Source organism: Nannobrachium achirus (genome assembly GCF_963921795.1).
Source record: "Nannobrachium achirus genome assembly, chromosome: 6".
In the NCBI taxonomy this organism is placed as follows: domain Eukaryota; kingdom Metazoa; phylum Chordata; class Actinopteri; order Myctophiformes; family Myctophidae; genus Nannobrachium; species Nannobrachium achirus.
The window spans coordinates 51569197-51589196 of NC_137815.1; the positions used below are offsets into that span (position 1 = coordinate 51569197).

Below are 20000 nucleotides of genomic sequence, written 5' to 3' on the forward strand. Positions count from 1 at the left end.
CGTTGGCCAATCACATCGCGAATCATACACACATGATACACTACCAGCCAATCACAGCTTATCTGCCGTGAATTCAGGAAGTAGCCTCGCTCAGCTACAGTGTTTACCATGGTGAAGGATTCTTAACCTCTTAATCCCCAAATCCTGGCCAGAAAATTACGTTATACCATGCGTTCTACCCCTCCACGGATTTGTATCGGTCGCGGTGGTTTGCGGCGCCGCTCCGGTGGTCCGCGGCGGTGGTCCGCGACGACTCGCCGAAAAAAGCAATAACGCTACTGACCACTAGTTTAGCAACTTACACAGTATAGCTTTGATACCAAACCACTTGTCCAAGATGTACTACATATGTACTAAATATAGCTTAAAAATTCAAACACCCATGTCACCTTTGCAAGATGTTGTTTCCAAACCTCTGTATACAGTTGTATTCGTTATTACCCTCATATTTTGCCTCTGTATAAAATAGCCTCAAGTCGACCCGGAAACAGTTAGCCAAATAGCTAATAGTTAGCTCACAACTTTCCACTTTTCTCTTTCACCTCACCTTTTTTTTTTCAAAACTTTTTTTTGACCCATATTTGACCATTACACACTACGCTGCCGCAACATGGCGGTGAGGGCCGCACAGCGGCCTGAACTCTACACTTTTTCGGCCCGCAAACTTCTAGTATGTATACAAAGGAGAACATTTTCATGGGAATTTACATTTACCTCCCCTCATGGTCTCCTGACAGATGTTTTTTTCTGGACAGTTTTGAAAGAAACCAGTGATTCACTTCCTTTAATCATTAAAGGAAGTGACTCCATCCATTAATGTGTAATGCATGGTGTCAGGGCATTCCACACTGTGGTGGCAGAGTAGTAGAATGAGACCTTTACCTTTTAGCTAATGCTTTGTGCTCTCACATAAATATGACACCTGATTTAAACCCGTCACCACTTTCGTGAGCTTGTAGACCGGCTATATTCGCTATAAATATACATGACTAAAAAGGGTTAACGTTTTCATCATGTCGTCACGTCACCCTGACCTCGGGTGTGTGCGTGTGTGTATGTATGTATGTGTGCGTGGGTGCGTGCGTGCGTGCGTGTCACCTGATGTCTGGCGGCTGGCTGCGGGCCAGAGGTATAAGGTCAGGTGACATGCACCAGCTGGGGACAGTTTGTAGCGCTGTGGGATTGTGGGCCAGAGGTTTGTGGTGATGAGAGAAGTACTGACATTAAGGCTAGACAAAGTATATCGTTGCTGTCTGACTGAAACCACCTATCGCCATTCTCCATTATTCTAACTTTTTGTGTTTTTTTGTTTTTTTTTGTAAATTAACTCCCTACTCGATCATGCGACAGCAAAAGTAGCAGATCCGCAAGCTCCAAACGTGGCGTTAAGCGACACGATGGAGCGTGTAGATCTGCTATGATGTTGAATCCTGAAAAGTAACAGTTCTGGACATGTGAGTAGGGCTGTCACAATTATTACATAATCGTCTAATCGCGATTATTTAACACTTATATTTTTTCTCTCCAATGTCCCGCGATGCCATGGTCTCCATAGACTTCCATGTAATTTATAGTGCACGGATCGTGCACGCCCATGCCTAGATGATGCACCACGTGTGTGCACACTGTTCACAGCTTTCAAACAAAAAAATCCGCTTGGAATTCCGTTCAGGCATTCATGATTTATCAGCCATTATGTTTTCTTTTAGCATGGCTGCCATGTTTGAAAGAATGGGTTGGTATGGGGGTTAAACATGCAATTTCGTGATCGCGATCGTGCCTAATACATTTCTGGAGGTCCAAAAAATATTTTTGAAAAAAAAAAAAAGAAAAAAAGAAAGTTTTTTTTTTCTTCAAAAACGGCCCAAACTCGGGAAACTCGGGGTTGGCACAGAGGTAGTACCTTTTCAAACTCGGGAAACTCGGGGTTGGCACCAGATGTGTTAACATAATCGCGATTATTCTTCATAATCGTCATAATTGTTTCTATGTTGAAACATTTTAAGATATATACATTTTAAGTAAAAAACAGTGGAAATAGCAGATCTGCAAGCTCACAGCGCGTCACAGCGCGACGCGTTGTGAGCTTGTAGATTGGCTATTTCCACTATCAAGGTTATGTGTCATATCTACCATGTGCAACTTAAAAGCCTAAAAGCCAAACAGAATTGTAACTGTCAACGACAAAAACACAATTAAATCGTTAATCGCAATTATTTGAGTGACAATTAATCGTCATGTAAAATGTCATAATCGTGACAGCCCTACATGTGAGGTAGATATTGTAATAATAATCCAAACAACAATGTTTTCAAGTAGTTGTAGTGGAGTAAAAAAGTTCAACATTTGACCCTGAGATGTAGTGGGAGTAGAAGTAAGACTGTTAAAATTAACGAATAAAAAATTACCATGCACACAAATATGTAGTGACAATACTACAGTACTTCAGGTCTGGTGACATTTAAACCAGCAGCCTGGGGACACAGTTTGTAGTGCTGTACCAATCCGTTGCCACGGTGACCTGCACTAGCGGGCAATGGGTGATGGCATATCACATGTCCGAGGGACAGTTGAGCAAATAGAGGAACTCGTCTCTGTCGGGTGGAAACCTCATAGCTCCAAAACCGTTGCTTTTTCAGGATTTAAATTCAAAAGCCGCAAAATCAGAAGACCTACAAGCTCGAAACGCTAGATCTCCTACTTTTGAGTGCTTTTGCTTTTGTGTGACCGCAGTAGTATGATCAGGTACCCATTTAGAACGGGTACACATTATTGTGTATCATTATTTTATGCTTTAACTATTGAAAAATAGCAGATCTACAAGCTCACAGCGCGAGTGCCGCGCTGCGAGCTTGTAGATCTGCAATTTTTGAAAAGTCGTGAAAATTTGAATTTGGACCCGATTCTATAAGTGTCGTTTGAATCCTTCTAAGATTTTTTTGAAAAAAACCTATGTTTCTATGTCAGTAATCTGGCCAGCCATCGTCAAAGAAAAGGTTCTTTTCACTTAACTGGAGCTCAGTTAATCTGTTCTTGAGAGACTCAAACCAAACCCCAAAATGATATTTATTTGGCCACGGACCCCCATCTCAAAATATTTAGTTCCAGGGACCCCCCCTGGAAGCAAAATTTGAGTTACAAACGTTTGCTTTGAAAATACATATATTCAAAGATTTGCACACATTTTCACGACTTTTTTTCAAAAAAATAGCAGATCTACTTGTATATCTGCTATTTTTCACTGGTTAAAGCGTTCAATAATTTTAGGCCTAAATGGGTTAAATTCAAAAGTCGCAAAATCAGAAGACCTACAAGCTCGAAACGCTAGATCTCCTACTTTTGAGTGCTTTTGCTTTTGTGTGACCGCTGTGGTATGATCAGGTAGGGCGTTAATTTACGAGATAAGAGGTTTTTTCCCGCCCGACTGCAACAAAAGCGTGTGGTGTGTTGAGTCAGACCGGCCATGACACAATGTTTGGCAACAGACGTGGTCCGTCGCTGTTGTCAAGCAGAAACCTTGTATCTCCATGTCTTAAAGGCCCTAATGCTCTACTTCGCCAGACAGAAGTGTTGCGCAAAAGTAGCTAAAATAGCCAATCTACAAGCTCACATGACTTGACTACTAGTTTGTTTTATTTATACATTTTTGAAAAGTAGAAGTGCTTAATTGTGCTTAGTACTCAATCCATGAAATTGAAAAGTATTAACAAGAGATTGTGACTACATTGGATCCATTTGTTCATAAACTGTTTTCTCCTTTTTTATATGAACCACTTGAACCTTAGCGTCAATAATATATTCTGAGAACTTTAGCCAACACTAGTAGATCTACAAGTTGTGAGCTTGTAGATCGTCTATTTTTGGCAACGAGGTTTGATGTAGAGGGGAAAAAGAGCAGACTAAGTACTGAGAGAAATGTCAAGTTTATTAAGTATGGATGGTTCAAGTGGTTAAATATCTGAAAAATACAAATGGACATGAATCCAAAATACACTGATCGTGTTGTCAAATAATGAAACTATATGGAATCTATGAGAAGGTTGTGCTTCATCTCTCTCTCATCTCTCTCTCAACTCAGGTTTTCTTTTTCAAGGTCCTGAAAAGGAACCTTTTTTATTGAATGCTTTATTGCGACCGTAGGTCGCATTTACTACAGAAACCTCCACCGGCTGTCTGTCTGTCTGTCTGTCTGTCTCTCCGTCCGTCACACGTCACACGTCACACTTTTGCCCTGCTCATATCTCCACAACCGTTGCCCCCATCCATGCCAAATTTTGCACACACACTCCTTACCTGCCAAACTACAACCTCCAAGGACCCCCGGAGCTTCAGGGACCCTCAGGTCTCTGGGGGACCCCCAGGTGTAAAAAATGACCAAATGTGCAAAAATGACCAAATGACCACCCCAACGGGGCTGCTCACGGGGAATTCCTGGGGACCACCCACTCCTCGTGCTCCAGAACGGATGCAAAAGTGGTGGCGCCCCCAGTGGAGGACCCCCTCCACTGCAGCTCACATAAAATGCCGTAACTCGGGCTAGGAGAGCCGGGGCCGGTACCTATTCGTCCGCCAAGGCAACGCGGAGACCCCACCCCTCATTTCTCACATGGCCCTCTTCTAGTGCCACCTTCAGGCCGATTTTTAAAACACATTTTTGGACACTGCTCCTACAGTTTTTGCCCTAAAATCACGCAAATCGCTACACAGTATGTCTACATTCATCCCATCAACATGAATCTGTCCCATATAGCGCCACCTTCAGGCCGATTTTTAAAAACACATTTTTGGACACTGCTCCTACAGATTTTGCCCTAAAATCACGAAAATCACTACACAGCATGTCTACACTCATGTCATCAACATGGATCAGGAAGATTTTGGAAAAACACATTTTTGCCCTATTTGTGGAGATAAGCGACCGGAGATAAGCGACCTACGGTCGCTTATCTCCCGATTAGGGAGTCTTACTGGTTTATCATAGATGTAAACAGCGTGTGGTACTGTCAGACATTAAGCCTAAAAGGATAACATCTGGGTGACTTGTTTCCATTGTGGTTCTATGTATTCAATTCATCAAACAAAGATAAAACAATAATAGGCACATGTCCTCAACGAAGACACACAATACACTATTATACAAAGAAAATACAGAGAAAAAGGGGAAAAACGGCGGCAGCGAACGACTCCTCCTTGACATATGAGGTTTCTGCACCAGACAGCGACCACTTAAAGATACCCACAGAGCCGAGTAGACGGACGGAGGTTCCGCGGGACCGACGGCCGCATTTTTCAGCCCCGAAAATGATTATTCGATCCGAGTTGACAAAGTTTAATGCGGGCTCTGAGCCTCCCTTCGATGTCTACTAATGGAACAATGTTAGTCATCAGAGCGTCTGGCCGGTGACAGCCCGTACCAGGGTAATCACATCACTCTGGGTGACTCAACCCCCACCAGAGCCCCCTACCCACCCACACACCCATCAATCCATCCTACCCATCCATCCATCCCATCCCAGACCCACAACAACCCCCCCTCCCCACATACTCATCGGTCAAAGACGTTCTCTGTCTCTCTCTGACCTTATGGACTTGGGTCACTGCTGCAATTGCGCAACCCCCAGTGTGTGTGTGTGCGCGCACACACTGTAAGTATGATCTATATGCCTTGAGGCCTTGTTGCTCTCGCTACCCAGTTAATTGTGCTCTTAGGGGCACAAAGGCCTTCTTTCATCCCCTTTAGATGCACTCATAATCCATTTGACCCTCTGGATCATGCATTGATCATCATCTGTGAGAGAGAGACACATAAACACGTACAACCAGATAAACACTCTGTGACATCACGTACAGTAGGCGGGACATTGACCACATTTGCAACCCCGGCCATTTTGCTATTGCTTCATCCTGGACTGGTAACAGTAACGTTTTTGGAAGACTACGTTTTGCCCATGGTTCAGAGAGAGAGAGAGAGAGAGAAAAAGGCACAAGTTTACTCAAGCACTGTACAGGTACTTAAGTACACTTTTGAGTTATATGTACTTTACTTGAGTATATCCAATTTACACTACTTTTACTTCTACTCCACTACATCTCGGATCCAAATATTGTACTTTTACTCCACTACGACTATTTGAAAGCTTTAGTTACTAGTTACTTTGCAGACATAAATTATAATATTATAAAACATACATAAACCATTTTTACATTTGGTACTTTAAATACATTTTGATGCCAATACTTTGATACTTTTATTAAAGTACATTTTGAATTCTGGATTTTTACTTGTAACGGAGTACATCTACAGTAATAGTGCAGTATTGATACTTTTACTTAAGTACAACATGTGCGTACTTTTTCCACCTCTGCACGTTGGTTTAATGTGACTGTCATTTCTTGTTTATTTTTGTGACAGCTGTTCCTCCAGGAGGGGGGGGTATCGGGGGTCCTAACTTCTCCTGCTGTGTTTTGTACCCTGGCTGAATCCACCGTGTTTGTGTTGGCTCACTGACCCGTCTGTCTGTCTGTCTGTCTGACCGTCTGTCTACTGTCTGAACGCCATTATGACATTTTACTGGACAATCGTCAATTGTCACACAAATAATTGGTGGGGCATTGACCACATTCCCACAACGGCCATTTTGCTATTACTTCATCCCGGTTAACAGTAAAGTCTTTGGCAGAGCCTCGCTTCACTGCGTTTTGCCCCTGGTTCATGGTTAGAGGGACACAGTGAGAGAGAGAGAGAGAGAGAGAGACAACAAAAGAGACTTGTCAATGAGGCGCACTGTTTGAAAATGTATGGACATTATTCAACATGGAAACAATTATGACGATCATCTCAAATAATTGCGATTAGGCGATTACATAATAATTGTGACAGGCTCAGGTGTGTGTTCATGCTGGTGTGTGTTCGGGCACGCACGCACGCACGCACGCACGCACGCACGCACACGTACATACATAGTGGTTTCTCTCAGTTTCGTCTGCAAAAAATATAGCAGAAATAGCCGATGAGCTTGTAGATTTGTAGATCCTATTTTTGAAATGTATTAGAAAATGTTTGCCTGTTTAACACATTGACCGCCATTTTAACATACCTCCGTACTCCCACCTGCCATTCGTCTCCATAGACTTCCATGTAATTGGGTGTGCACGGATCATGCACACCCATGCCTAGATAATGCACCACGTGTGTCCACATTGCTCACAGCTTTCAAACAAAAAAATCCGAATGGAAATCCGTTCAGGCATTCATGAGATAACAGCCACTATGTTTAACAAAGATGGCTGCCAAAATGGCTGCCATGCTTGAAAGATGGGGTTGCTATGGGGGTTAAACATGCAATTTCGCGATTGCTATCATGCCTACTCCATTTTTTGGGGTCCAAAATTTTTTTTGAAAAAAAAAAAAAAATTTTTTTTTTTTTTTTTTAAAATTCTCGGGACTATCGGGCCTGGCGGGGAAAGACATTGGAATAATCTCGGGACTATCGGGCCTGGCAGGGAATGAGTTAATGACTATCCAAAAACTAGTGACACTAGGTCGAAAGTGGTTAATTAATGATGTTTGTTTTGGAGTGTTATGTGTAAGCCACGTACTGTATACTGTGTGTGTGTGTGTGTGTGTGTGTGTGTGAGAGAGAGAGAGAGGGAGAGACAGAGAGAGAGAGTGAGTTGGATTGACTCGCAGCATTCAGCATTGCACTCAGGGGTCAGTTTATGTGATTACAACTGATTAGTTTGTGTTTGTGTGTGTGTGTGTGCGTGCGTGCGCTCCGCGTGTACGTGCTGACTGGAGTTTGACCAAACCCCCATGATCATCATTACGCCATGGCACGCTTGGCTGTGAGTGTGACTGTGTCTTTACAGCTGACTGTGTGTGTGTGTGTGTGTGTGTGTGTGTGTGTGTGTGTGTGTGTGTGTGTGTGTGTGTGTGTGTGTGTGTGTGTGTGTGTGTGTGTGTGTGTGTGTGTGTGTGTGTGTGTGTGTCGTGTGTAGCAGCCAGCATTGGATGAGGCTCATTAGAAATGTACATTATTTAGCATTATAGATTGAATCCATCGGCAGTCTGCTAGAAATAATAATGTGTCCATGAGAGCGGGAGAGAGGCTGGTCTCCCCTGTTGTCTACTAGTCCTATCTGGAGCTGTGTGGCTCCGCCTGCAGATTGAAACTCGGGCAGCTCCGTGCCCCATGCTTATTGTAATCAAATCAAAATCAAAATCAATGTGCTTTATTTATAAAGCACATTTAAAACAACCGAAATTGACCAAAGTGCTGTACAGAGAAAGAGCAAACAATAAAAGCATGAGCATACATATAACAAGTGTCAACAAGAAAACACAACACACATAATGCGGTATAAAAGCAAAACATTTAAAAGATCTCAGGTGAGATTAAAAGCTAATGCAGTAGTCAAGAACCCCCAAATTGATGTAATTTATTTAGCCGTGCACCCCAATCTGAAAATATTTTGTGCCAGGGACCTTTTGAAAATAGCAGATCTTTGAACTCATAGTGTTAAACTGATTTTGATGCTACAGTATATTAAGTCATTTTGCTGGGGAACCCCTGGAAGCCTCTACCTGGAACCCCCTCAAGGACCCCCGGGTGTCTCCGAACCTCATTTGAGAAACAATGGTGTAATCAATCCCTGTAGCCAAAGACGTTAAGAATACACCAATATGGGGCGCCCACTGGCCTGGCGGTCCAGGCGCATATACCACATAGGCTCTGATGCCTGACAGCGTGTCGCGGGTTCGACTCCCGATCCCGACAACCTTTGCTGCATGTCACTCCCCATCTCTCTCCCCATTTCCTGTCAGTCTACTCTCCTATCAATAAAGGCATAAAAGCCCCAAAACAAAGAATACACCAGTATACAGACTGCTAGGCGCGCGCGCACCACACACACACACACACACACACACACACACACACACACACACACACACACACACACACACACACACACACACACACAGAGAGAGAGACTGGGCAGTGGAATGTGTTTAATCTTCATGTCTCCTGTAGGGACGGTCTGTAAGAAACGGCACAGTGGCTCAGCTGGGCCAGTGTTTGTGTCTGTGTGTGAGTCACTAGTGTGTCTGTACGTCACAAAGTTCACTGGGTTCACTGGGACATGGTATCGGACATGCTACTTTATGGCTGGGATTATGTACCGTTTGTGCGCGTTTTTTCTTCGTAAACATAAATAACTCATTATCTACTTATTTAGCCATCATAATACTTATGTGTGTCTGTGTTTTCAAAATAACGCTATGGACTGATAAAAGGTGAATATCTTCATCTGTCAGCCCGCAAGTCTTAGAAAGAGACAGAAAGTCTCTGTTTGTTCAGGTGATATTGTATGCATTGGCTTCCCTGAGTGGCCAATCCAAACCGCCCAGCTTCACGGATTGGCAGAGCGTCACGTCACTTATCTCTGATCTCTCTCTGTCTCTGTCTGTCTCTCTAGGAAGGAGTAGAGCATCCTGTCTTCAGTGAACTGATCTCTCTCTGTCTCTCTGTCAATTCAATTCAATTTCAATTCAAAGGGCTTTACTGGCATGCGAAAACATACGTTTACATTGCCAAAGCAGAAGTGTACACAGTACAATACAATCAATCAATATAATACAATCTAAATAAAATATGTACAATTGAAAGGGGTGGAACGGTTTTCATGTATCAAGATTACTCGATGCGGGGAAGGGTTGTGTTCCATTTGATATCCTTCTCCTATCACAGACAGCAGCTCACATATCTTGCTGCTGTGTTTGCACATTGTTGTACTTCACCCGGCAGATTTGGGAGGGTTTTTATTTTAAATCGTTGACATGTTTTCAAACTCTCCTTGGGTGGTTATGATCTGTGGGAAATATGTTTCTCTGATGTTTTGGTACAGTGGGCAGGCGGTTAGGAACTGTAGCTCAGTTTCCACTTCATTTTATGCGCAGTGGGTACAAAGTCTGTTTTCTCTAGGGAGCCATGGGTGTGCCTATGGCGACCTTTTCGATCGCGAGACTGTGCTCACTGAGTCTGTACCTAGTCAAGATTTTTCTTTTGTTTTCGGTCTGTCACCTTGCTCAGGTATTCCGCCCGAGTGTGTATTCTCTGTTTAGGGCCAAATAGCATTCTAGTTTGCTCTGCTTTTGGGTTGCTTCTCTGTTCTCTCCAGTGTGTCAGGTAGCTTTCCTTTTGCCGTTTTATAATGTGGTCTCTCTGTCTGTCTCCAGGAAGGAGCAGAGCATCCTGTCTCCAGTGAACTGCTGGAACCTGCTGCTGCTGCAGGTGAAGAGAGAGAGCCGCGACCACGCCACGCTGTCTGACCTCTACCTCAACAACATCATCCCCCGCTTCGCGCAGGTCAGCGACGACTCGGGACGCCTCTTCAAGAAGGTACGGATGGTTACACTCGTATTTGTATTCTTGTCCACTGGTGCTTATGGCTGTCACGATTATGACATTTTACATGACGATTAATTGTAATTCTCAAATAATTGCGATTAACGATTTCATTGTGTTTTTGTCGTTGACAATTACATTTCTGTCTGGCTTGTAGGCTTTGAAGTTGCACATGGCAAATATGACACGTAACCTAAATATACATTATACAATGAAATGAAGGACATATTTCACAACTTTACACTTTAAAAAGAACATTGATAGTGGAAATAGCCGATCTACAAGCTCACAATACGTCACATCACAACGTGTTGTGAGCTTGTAGATCTGCTATTTCCAGTATTTTTTAAATGTTTGAACATATATAAACATCTTTCAACATGTAAACGATTATGACGATTATCACAAAATAATTGCGATTATGTCAAATAATTGTGATTAGACGATTATGTAATAATTGTGACAGCCCTACTGGTGCTGCTTACTGTCCATGCATATATACACTTACTGTACATATTCTGGGAAGCCTCACATATCATCATCTGATATCCCAGGTTAATGATACTGATATGGGAAAGGAATATAATATATATGATGATTATATTTGTCTTTCAACCTCACATTTTCTGCATACCCACACAGAATGGTTTATGAGAAACCCAGCGGGATATAATATGTCCTTTTACATGGAGATTATAAGTCATACATTCAGTGTTTGGGTTTACGTTTTGGTTACTGTATGTATAAATTATATGAAATGGATGGCTTGAGGCTTTGATGCTGTACCGTATGTGTGATAAAATCAGCTCCAGAAAGCTGATCACACCGGAGCACTTCATCCCTTCAGGCGATTTCCAAAGTTTACTCCAGTTCAGTCAGGATGACTCATGTTTTATAGAATATAAAAATATGAAATGAACACTACAGTATATTTATTTGGGTTTGGCGATGAATTGGATCTGCTTTTACTGTAGGTACTCTGAGGAAGCAAATTATATCTCCCTCCCTACTCTTTAGCTTTAGTTCTTTTTAGAACTTTAGCCAAAAATAGCAGATCTGCAAGCTCACAACGCCTCGCGCTGCGAGTTGTGCTATTTTCGGCAAAGAGGTTTGGTGTAGAGGGGAAAAAAGAGCACACTAAGTACAGAGTGAAAGGTGAAGTTTATTAAGTAGTGATGGTTAAATATCTGAAAACACAAATTGACATGAATCCAAAATACACTGATGATTGTGCTGTCAAACGATGAAACTATATGGAATCTGGGGGTCCCTGCTTCATCTCTCTCTCTCTCTCTCATATCTAAGGGGTCCTTGGCCTGAAAACGTTGAAGACCCCTGTTTTATAGAATATAAAAATATGAAATGAACACTATATTTATTTAGGTTTGACGATGAATTGGATCCGCTTTTACTGTAGGTACTGTAGGCATGTTCTGAGACAAATGGGACTCTGTCACCGTGGCGTGTGCTGCTCTCATACAGAGGAAATGGTTTAGGGAGAATGGGAAGTGCAGAGCCACTCAGCCACAGGCCTACACAATGCACACAGACAGGGGCGTCACACCAAGTTCTGGGCCCTGGGTACAAGGATTCACTGCGGGCCCCCCATGAATGTTAACTATTGAAAAATAGCAGATATACAAGCTCACAGCGCGGCACCGAGTGCCGCGCTGCGAGCTTGTAGATCTTCTATTTTTGAAAAATTGTGAAAATGTGTGCAAGAAACCTAGGTTTCCATGTCAGTAGTGCTAAAACCTTTTTCACGTGAAGGATCCCCAAAATAATATGTTTTTGGCCACAGACCCCTATTTCAAAATATTTAGTTCCAGGGACCCCCCAGAAGCAAAACTTGAGTTACAAATGTTCGCTTAAAAAATACATATTCAAAGATTTGCACACATTTTCACGACTTTTCAAAAATAGCAGATCTACAAGCTTGCAGCGCGGCACTCGGTGCCGCGCTGTGAGCTTGTATATCTGCTATTTTTCAATAGCTAAAGTTACAAGGGCCCCTCCACCTTGGGCCCTAGTAACTCAGTCCCACTTTCCTCCCCCTTGTGACGCCCCTGCACACAGATCAAAGTGTTACTTTAATGGACTCACTGGACTTAACTTTGGATGAAGAGTGCTTTACTTTCACTCACAGTGAGACCTCTGTCTCATCACTCACTGCAGCCAGCATTAGTACAGTATGAGTACATCCTCCTCATCCACCATGTCTATCTGGGCTGTACATCTCACTGATGATACAACATGTCAGCTGATATTTAATTATCGTCACTGTCGGGCAGAAAACCCGTATCTCCAAGTTTCAAATTTAACTTTTTCAATTAAACAAATCTTAAATTTGATCTAACTTGCCTCAGTAGCTTGCCTCAACATAAAAACAGCATTTACTCTGGTGTAGGTCCGAGGCCCGGTCCGCGGCGAAACACGGCCGTAAAAAGCAGACACGACCGTGGTTTGCTATACCGCTACTGACCAGTAGTTGAGCAACTTACACAGTATAGTAGCTTTAAAGCCCTACTTCATACCAAAGTGTCACACAAAAGTTGTGAAAATAGCAGATCTACAAGCACACAACGCACTTCACTAGTTAAGATCGTTTTTAAACTCTCCTCTCCTCTCCTCTCCTCTCCTCTCCTCTCCTCTCCGCCTGAGACAGACAGATGAGTCTGAAAGGAGAAGGGGAAAGAGGGAAAGCATGATGATGATGATGTGTGGGCCAAAGAGAACAGACAGACGGAGAGAGAGAGAGGGGGCCGGAGGGGGGAGGGAAGAGGGGGGGGGGGGTCTCCTGAGATCAGTACTTAGTGTGACCTTGTCCAACTAGTTCATTAGCCAGAATGATTCTCATCATCATCATCATCAAAGCAAACTGTGCACAGTGTACAGTCAACAAGTCTCCCTGTGTGTGTGTGTGTGTGTGTGTGTGTGTGTGTGTGTGTGTGTGTGTGTGTGTGTGTGTGTGTGTGTGTGTGTGTGTGTGTGTGTGTGTGTGTGTGTGTGTGTGTGTGTGTGTGTGTGTGTGTGTGTGTGTGTGTGTGCGTGTGTGTGAGCGCATACGTGTGGAAAAGTGAATCAACCTGTGTTAGGAATGTCCTGGCAGCTCTCGTCGATTTCCATCTTGATAGGCTGACTTTGAACTTTGAACAACACGCATGCACGCACGCACACACACACACACACCCTCCAAAACACAAATGGTATAAACATGCACACACACACAAACACAAACATATCACACATCATGCATTTTCTCTCTCTTTCTTCCCATCTCTGTCTTGGCTCAAAGTGTAGCCCACCAGTTGATTGTATCCATAACATTGCGGAAACCATGTTTTATAGTTGGTCAACGCACAACACACACATGCACGCACGCACGCACGCACGCACGCACACAAGCACTGTGATGGCTAAATAAGTAGATAATGAGTTAAATTTAAACTTCCAGTCAGTGGCATAAAAACCAGCAGCACCAGAGGCCATGGAAGACACACACACACACACACACACACACACACACACACACACACACACACACACACACACACACACACACACACACACACACACACACACACACACACACACACTGTGGGATGCCAACATATCCAAGCCCATAATAGGGAACACACACATTTAGAAGTGTGTAGTAAATAGTTCAGAGTGATGCTGTGGGTTTCTGTGTTAACCGTGAAACAGTTGGTAGATGTTAGGAGTGAGTCAGAGCTCTGGCCAGTCTTAGAATATTAATATCGGGCTGCTGTGAGACTTACTTTATCAGTTTTTCCCATTGTTCAAGGAGATGGGACCGTCTGATTGATTGCAAAATACCACATCTCTGTTTCTGAGCTAAGTTTAGCAGAAACTTCTTTAAATTACTTTTTCCCCCCTATTGATTACTCATGCCACGGAGACTTGAGGTCTATATACTATTTTTAATATTTTAATATATTAATATGTTTTGTTTTTTGTCGCATTCCTAAGACAATAATTCGATTAAGTAAACTTACCCTGACGATTTCCCCATCCAGGGCCATTTGTTTGGGTCCCCATCTGGAATCAATGGGGGTAAATTTACTATAATCAAGTCTGCGACAAATACAAATAAATATTATTGAACTCAAGTCTCCATGGCGTGAGTAATCAATAGGAAAAAAGGCATTTGGTGGGTGAACTACTCCTTTAACTCTTATACTGCTTTGAACGTTCCCGTTCGCCCCATTTTTGACGGCCCGATAATGCCAATTGTACGTTCTTTGGCTCGTTCTTTTGTACCTTGGTTTTATGTCTGTAACCTGTTGAGGTGTCGCGCGGGTGTCTACCGTTGAAACAGCTCCCATAAAAGTACTCTTAAAATCCAACTGGACGTTAACATCAATGGAGTCACAACACTGTTCCATGTGTTTTTCTCTGGATCTATTGCTCTGTAGCGACTCATCAGCCTTGAACAGCCTTGACAAGCAAGCGTCGAGCTGAGACCATTTTCACATTAATTCTTGCATGAGGCTGCCCCCTACTGCTGGTAGAGCCACGGCACACTCTTTAAGAGAACATTTAAAAAAAAAAAAGAATACACCTTTGTCTATATCATCGCAAAGGTAAGGTGCTTTTGCTGGCACAAAACCCAATAATAAATAACAACATCTGGCAGAATAAGAGTTAAGAGTCAAGGACCCATACATTCAAGGCCCCCGAGATTAATAGTTGGCTCTGGACCCCATCTGACAATATTTTGTGTCAAAAATATTCCAAATTCAGCATCCGTATTTCAGGAAATCGTTTGCAGAAAATAGCTGATGTGCAACGCGTTACGCGTGAGCTTGTACAGTAGATCGTCTATTCTCAGCAAATTTTTATTTAATGTAGAGTGAAACCAGAAAAGATACTAGTAAAGAGCCCTGAGGGACTCCGGGCAACCAACTTGGGGGTTTAAGATAACGGTTTGCTTCTATTGTCTAGGGTAGAATATCAAGTCCCCCCAACAGGGGTTGTTTTGATTTCAGAACATGTAACCCCCCTCATCAGTTTGCGGGTCTGTTTCCTATTAGTGTTAACTGTGTCATCCAGGGTGCTGCCCAGGCAGTCGCTTGCAGTTTGTCATCAAGTTCATCATCCCCCAGTTTTAGCTCCAACACTCTCTCTCCATGTCATCAATGGAGTCACTATGTCTGCAAAGACACCGTTAGTTTTAATGTCAAGGCCTTGTACACTACAGTAGGAACCAATAGTTTTAACGTCCGGTGATTTTAGTGGCTGTGATTTTTATTTTATTTTTAAGATGATTTTTTGGGGCTTTTATGCCCGTTATGCGTGTTCTCCCTGTGTCTCCTAGTACTCTCACAAAAAACATGCAGTAATTCTGGTCTCTATAGTATAATGCCTCCAGGGGCGCCTGATGGAGGGGAAAGGAACTGGTTCCTTCCACACGCTACATCCAACCGGGGAAGCTCTCCCCTGTCAGGTGATAAGAAGCGGCCTGCTCACTCCTCCTCATGCACTGAAGGAAGCATGAGCTCAGCTCTTCGGGGCCCTCCCTAAGTTCGGCAGAGGGTGAGCAGCGCCCAGGATTACAGCGTATGCATTTGGCACTGGGTTTTCACCCACTGGCACTACAGATTTCTCAGTCAATGTGCAGAACATTGCAAAAACCTTTTAAATGTGATTTAAATTTAAATTTTGCAATGTATCTACTGTACTTTTTTGTTCCTTTTTTATTAATATCACGTAGATGTTTTTCTTTTGGTACTTTAAATAGCAACAATGAGGCTATGAAAAATTTTGTTTTTGTTATGGAAGTGAATGGGAAAAAAAGTCTTCTCTGGCTTTTTTGTCCCACCTAGTAACAGAGCGATATGGGGTGGGACTTTGACAAAGGGTGAATTATAATAATACATAAATAAAAACCTTTTCTTTTACTCACCAAGATAGCCGTCAAGATTTTACAGGGACTGCATATGTAAATGTGCTCTTAGCTGTTTCTGGCGCAATAAATGTAATGTGCATTGTCCCTTCGCCAAACAAACAAACAAATAAATCAATATTTACTGGCCAATTCAAATTCTTGGCGTCCAAGATGGCCGGTAAATGCCAGCTAACGTAAACCCTGCACTCAGCCTATGGCAGACAGCAGTTGGAATGGGACAGACAGAGCTATAACTCCCAGAGATAGTAAACTAACTCGCGCCGAGCCAGGCGGGCAGACAGAGAGAAGGGTCAAAGGTTAAGCCCCTGTCTTTGATGGATAGGTTGGTGTTCTACCGCCGTGGATTGCTTTTTGATTTGATCGCAGTCTGGGCAGTTTTTCAACCAATGAGGTCGTCGGTCGTCTTGTAAACTCATATTTTCAGATTTGCCATGAATCCATAAATCAATATTTCTCTGTATTTGTGTCTTGTGTGTGTCGCTTATTTCTCCGTTTGTGACCTCACCACGATGTACATAGCTTGTGACTAATTAATAACTACACTGGATCCATTGGACCGCAGGGAATTCTTTTACATTTCCTCAAAGGTAATGGTTACGGACATAAAATATAAATAAACATGCGTCTGCAATGCATGTATGTAAAAACAATGCTGAGGAACAACACTTTCCATCTTTCATCTTTAACCTACATACTGTACATAATCAGCTTTTAAAAAATGCTGATTATGTACAGTAGGTAAAAAAAAAACGCTAGGTGAGGTGTGTGTAGAATCAGGATTGTAGTTTGCTATGTCACTTTGAAGTGAAATGAAAAATACGGTTTTCACACTTTAACACGCAAAAATCCATTTGTGTATATATTATATTAGGGACTTATTGTCAAAAGTCCCTAAAAGTTGAATTTAAACGACTTAACCTATATTCCCCAACTCGCCATAAATCCATGAACCATGAATCCATCTTTCAACGTCTTTGTGTCTCTTTGTGTTTGTAACGTTTATTTGTCTGTCCTTGACATCAGGAGTGATGTCCCCATCCTCTATTGCGATATGGTCTCTGTCGGCTGGAAACCTCATAGTGTCCTAAACTGTTTCTTCTCAGGATTCAAATTCAAAAGCGACTATAGTAGCAGATCTATGAGCTCTATCTACTATATCGTCGTTGTCGGGTGTCCATAACCATTTGTTTTTCTATTTATCATTTAAAAAATTATTTAAACAAGTGAAAACAGCCGATCTACAAGCACACAACGCCTTGTAGCGTTGTGTGCTTGTAGATCTGCTGTTTTCACTACTTTTTTGCACCGGCCTTGTATGGTGAAGCAGGGCTTTACTTTGTGAAAAAAAAAAAAAAAAAAAAAAAAAAATATATATATATATATATATATATATATATATATATATATAAATCTGAAACTTGGAGATTCGAGGTTTCTGCCCGACAGTGACGATATACTATATGATCAAGTATGGGGCGTTAAATTACGGAAAAACTAAAACAGTTTGGAGATAAGGAGATAAGAGTTTTCTGCCTGGCAGCAACGATATGTTTCCCTCATCCCCCCCCCCCCCCCCCCCCATCATCATGGTGTAAACAGACTCCCTATAACCCTCCTCCTGCTTCTCTCTCTCCCCACACCCATCACCTTTCACCTTAACAGGCCCAGCAGCCCCCCCCCCCCCCCCCCCCTCACCCCCCTCACCCTCTTATGCTGTACTCCGTCTGTGTCAGACAGATGTTCAACATGTGGCGGGAAATAAAATCTGTTGCTCCATCTTTATGGAGCAACAGACCCAACCGTCTCACTGAACTTGTTCTCTCCACTGATTTTCCTTTTTGTTTTGTCTCTGATAAGATACAAAATTATAGCTTTAGGACACAGGCGCGTTTATCTGCACGGATAAAACTCATCACTCCTTTTATGACTCCTTTTGGGATCCGCAGCGGCGATTCCGCACAGCATTGCACACCAAATCCAATGCGTTTTATTCATGCAGCAAACGAAAAAAACACAACTGTCCTGTGTGCAAAGGGCTTCAGAGAACCAAACCACAGACTACAGATATAGAAATTAAATTAAATATGTTCTTGTGAGTGTGACCCATATATTTGGATTCCTCCCAGTTAATTTACAACGGCATTCCCTCCAGAGAATAGCAACCATTTTATAGTTGGCCCGGAAGAGAGTGTGTGTGTGTGTGTGTGTGTGTGTGTGTGTGTGTGTGTGTGTGTGTGTGTGTGTGTGTGTGTGTGTGTGTGTGTGTGTGTGTGTGTGTGTGTGTGTGTGTGTGTGTGTGTGTGTGTGTGTGTGTGTGTGTGTGTGTGTGTGTGTGTGTGTGCGTGCGTGCGTGCGTGCGTGCGTGCGTGCGTGCGTGCGCGTGTGTGTGCGCGCGTGCGTGCGTGTGCGCGGCTTAGGGACGGGACGATATGAAACTTTCATATCACGATTATTGTGACAAAAGAAATCGCGATTTACGATATTTGATTTGCGCTAATCAAAATCCATTATCCTGAGATGGAACCTTGGCAAAGAAATAGCCAATCTACAAGCTCACTACAAGCTCACAACGCGTTGTGAGCTTGTAGATCGGCAATTTTTTGGCAAAGACATTTGATAGAGTGTGAAAAAAAGACTGGATCAAGTATATTATACATACCTTTTACCAATTATAGAGGGTTTAAGTGGTACCGGATATGCAGCTCGGCAAGTAAAAGGTGAATTGATCCCAGTGCATGACAGAGGACGATATCACGATATATTAAATCTCCACGATACGATTACCGTGAGTGTTTTTTTATCAGGATAAACGATAATATCGCTTATCGTCCGATCCCTAATGTGTGTGTGTGTGTGAGTGTGTTCGGCCATGCGTGTGTGCGTGGTCCAGTGGCCCAGTGGGCTACAGTACAGCGATCAGTCAGTGTCCAGGCCTTTGGCCACGCTGTCTGGATAATGTAACAGCCTCGTTCATCCTGGAAGTTACATCTACTCCCAGACCCTCCTCTCTCTCTCTGTCTCTATGCGTCTATACTACATCCACCCAGCACCACACTGTCATCAATAAGAGCCCAGCCCTGGGTTTCCTTCCGTCTCCCACTCCTCCACTCATCCATCAGTTTATCTGTGCTGAGCTGAACCTCCTCTGGCCCCCTGCCTCCGGACACCCTGGCCTGCAGATGGATGGAGGCTGGGCGCAGTGGTGACAGAAGCACTGCATTCAAAATCTCACTTACTGTAGAAAGATGGTACCATTTTCTTTTGTCTATTCACTCAGATGAGGGTTGTGGGCAGGGCAGGAATTTCATGGAGGTCATGAAGGCCATGGCCGCCGTTGCCCCTCAGTTTGGCCTCGTGCCCCTCAAAACAATGGCATGACCTGAGGCCCCAGCTGACAGTACCACTTTCTCCTACGTCTCTTTCTGGTCAATATGTAGACACTACTGTAGACACTGGTGTCTCTTTCTCTTTCTTCTCATGTAGACACCAGTGTTTTGTGGAGATTCTGAAATCTTAACCCCCCCCCCCCTCCAGTGACTTTGATTGGTGCAGGGCTGAGCATGAATTCAGATTGTAAATACCATCACTTCTATTTCACTGCAGATTAGGTTATCATCCCTAACCCTTACCCTTAGATTCAACAAATTCTTTCAATCCTACTAATA

The 20000-nt window shown here is 43.0% G+C and overlaps 1 protein-coding gene across 4 annotated transcripts in view; it reads left to right on the plus strand.

The window, feature by feature from the left end:
* srgap2 (SLIT-ROBO Rho GTPase activating protein 2) overlaps positions 1-20000 on the plus strand; it is a gene marked incomplete at both ends in the record, with an annotated part of 145310 nt that overhangs the window by 85957 nt on the left and 39353 nt on the right. For all 4 annotated transcript variants that reach the window (XM_080727255.1, XM_080727258.1, XM_080727257.1 and 1 more), the window contains one exon: positions 10238-10400. In XM_080727255.1, coding sequence (XP_080583381.1) covers positions 10238-10400 — 163 coding nt within the window. The remainder of the gene's footprint in view (positions 1-10237; positions 10401-20000) is intronic.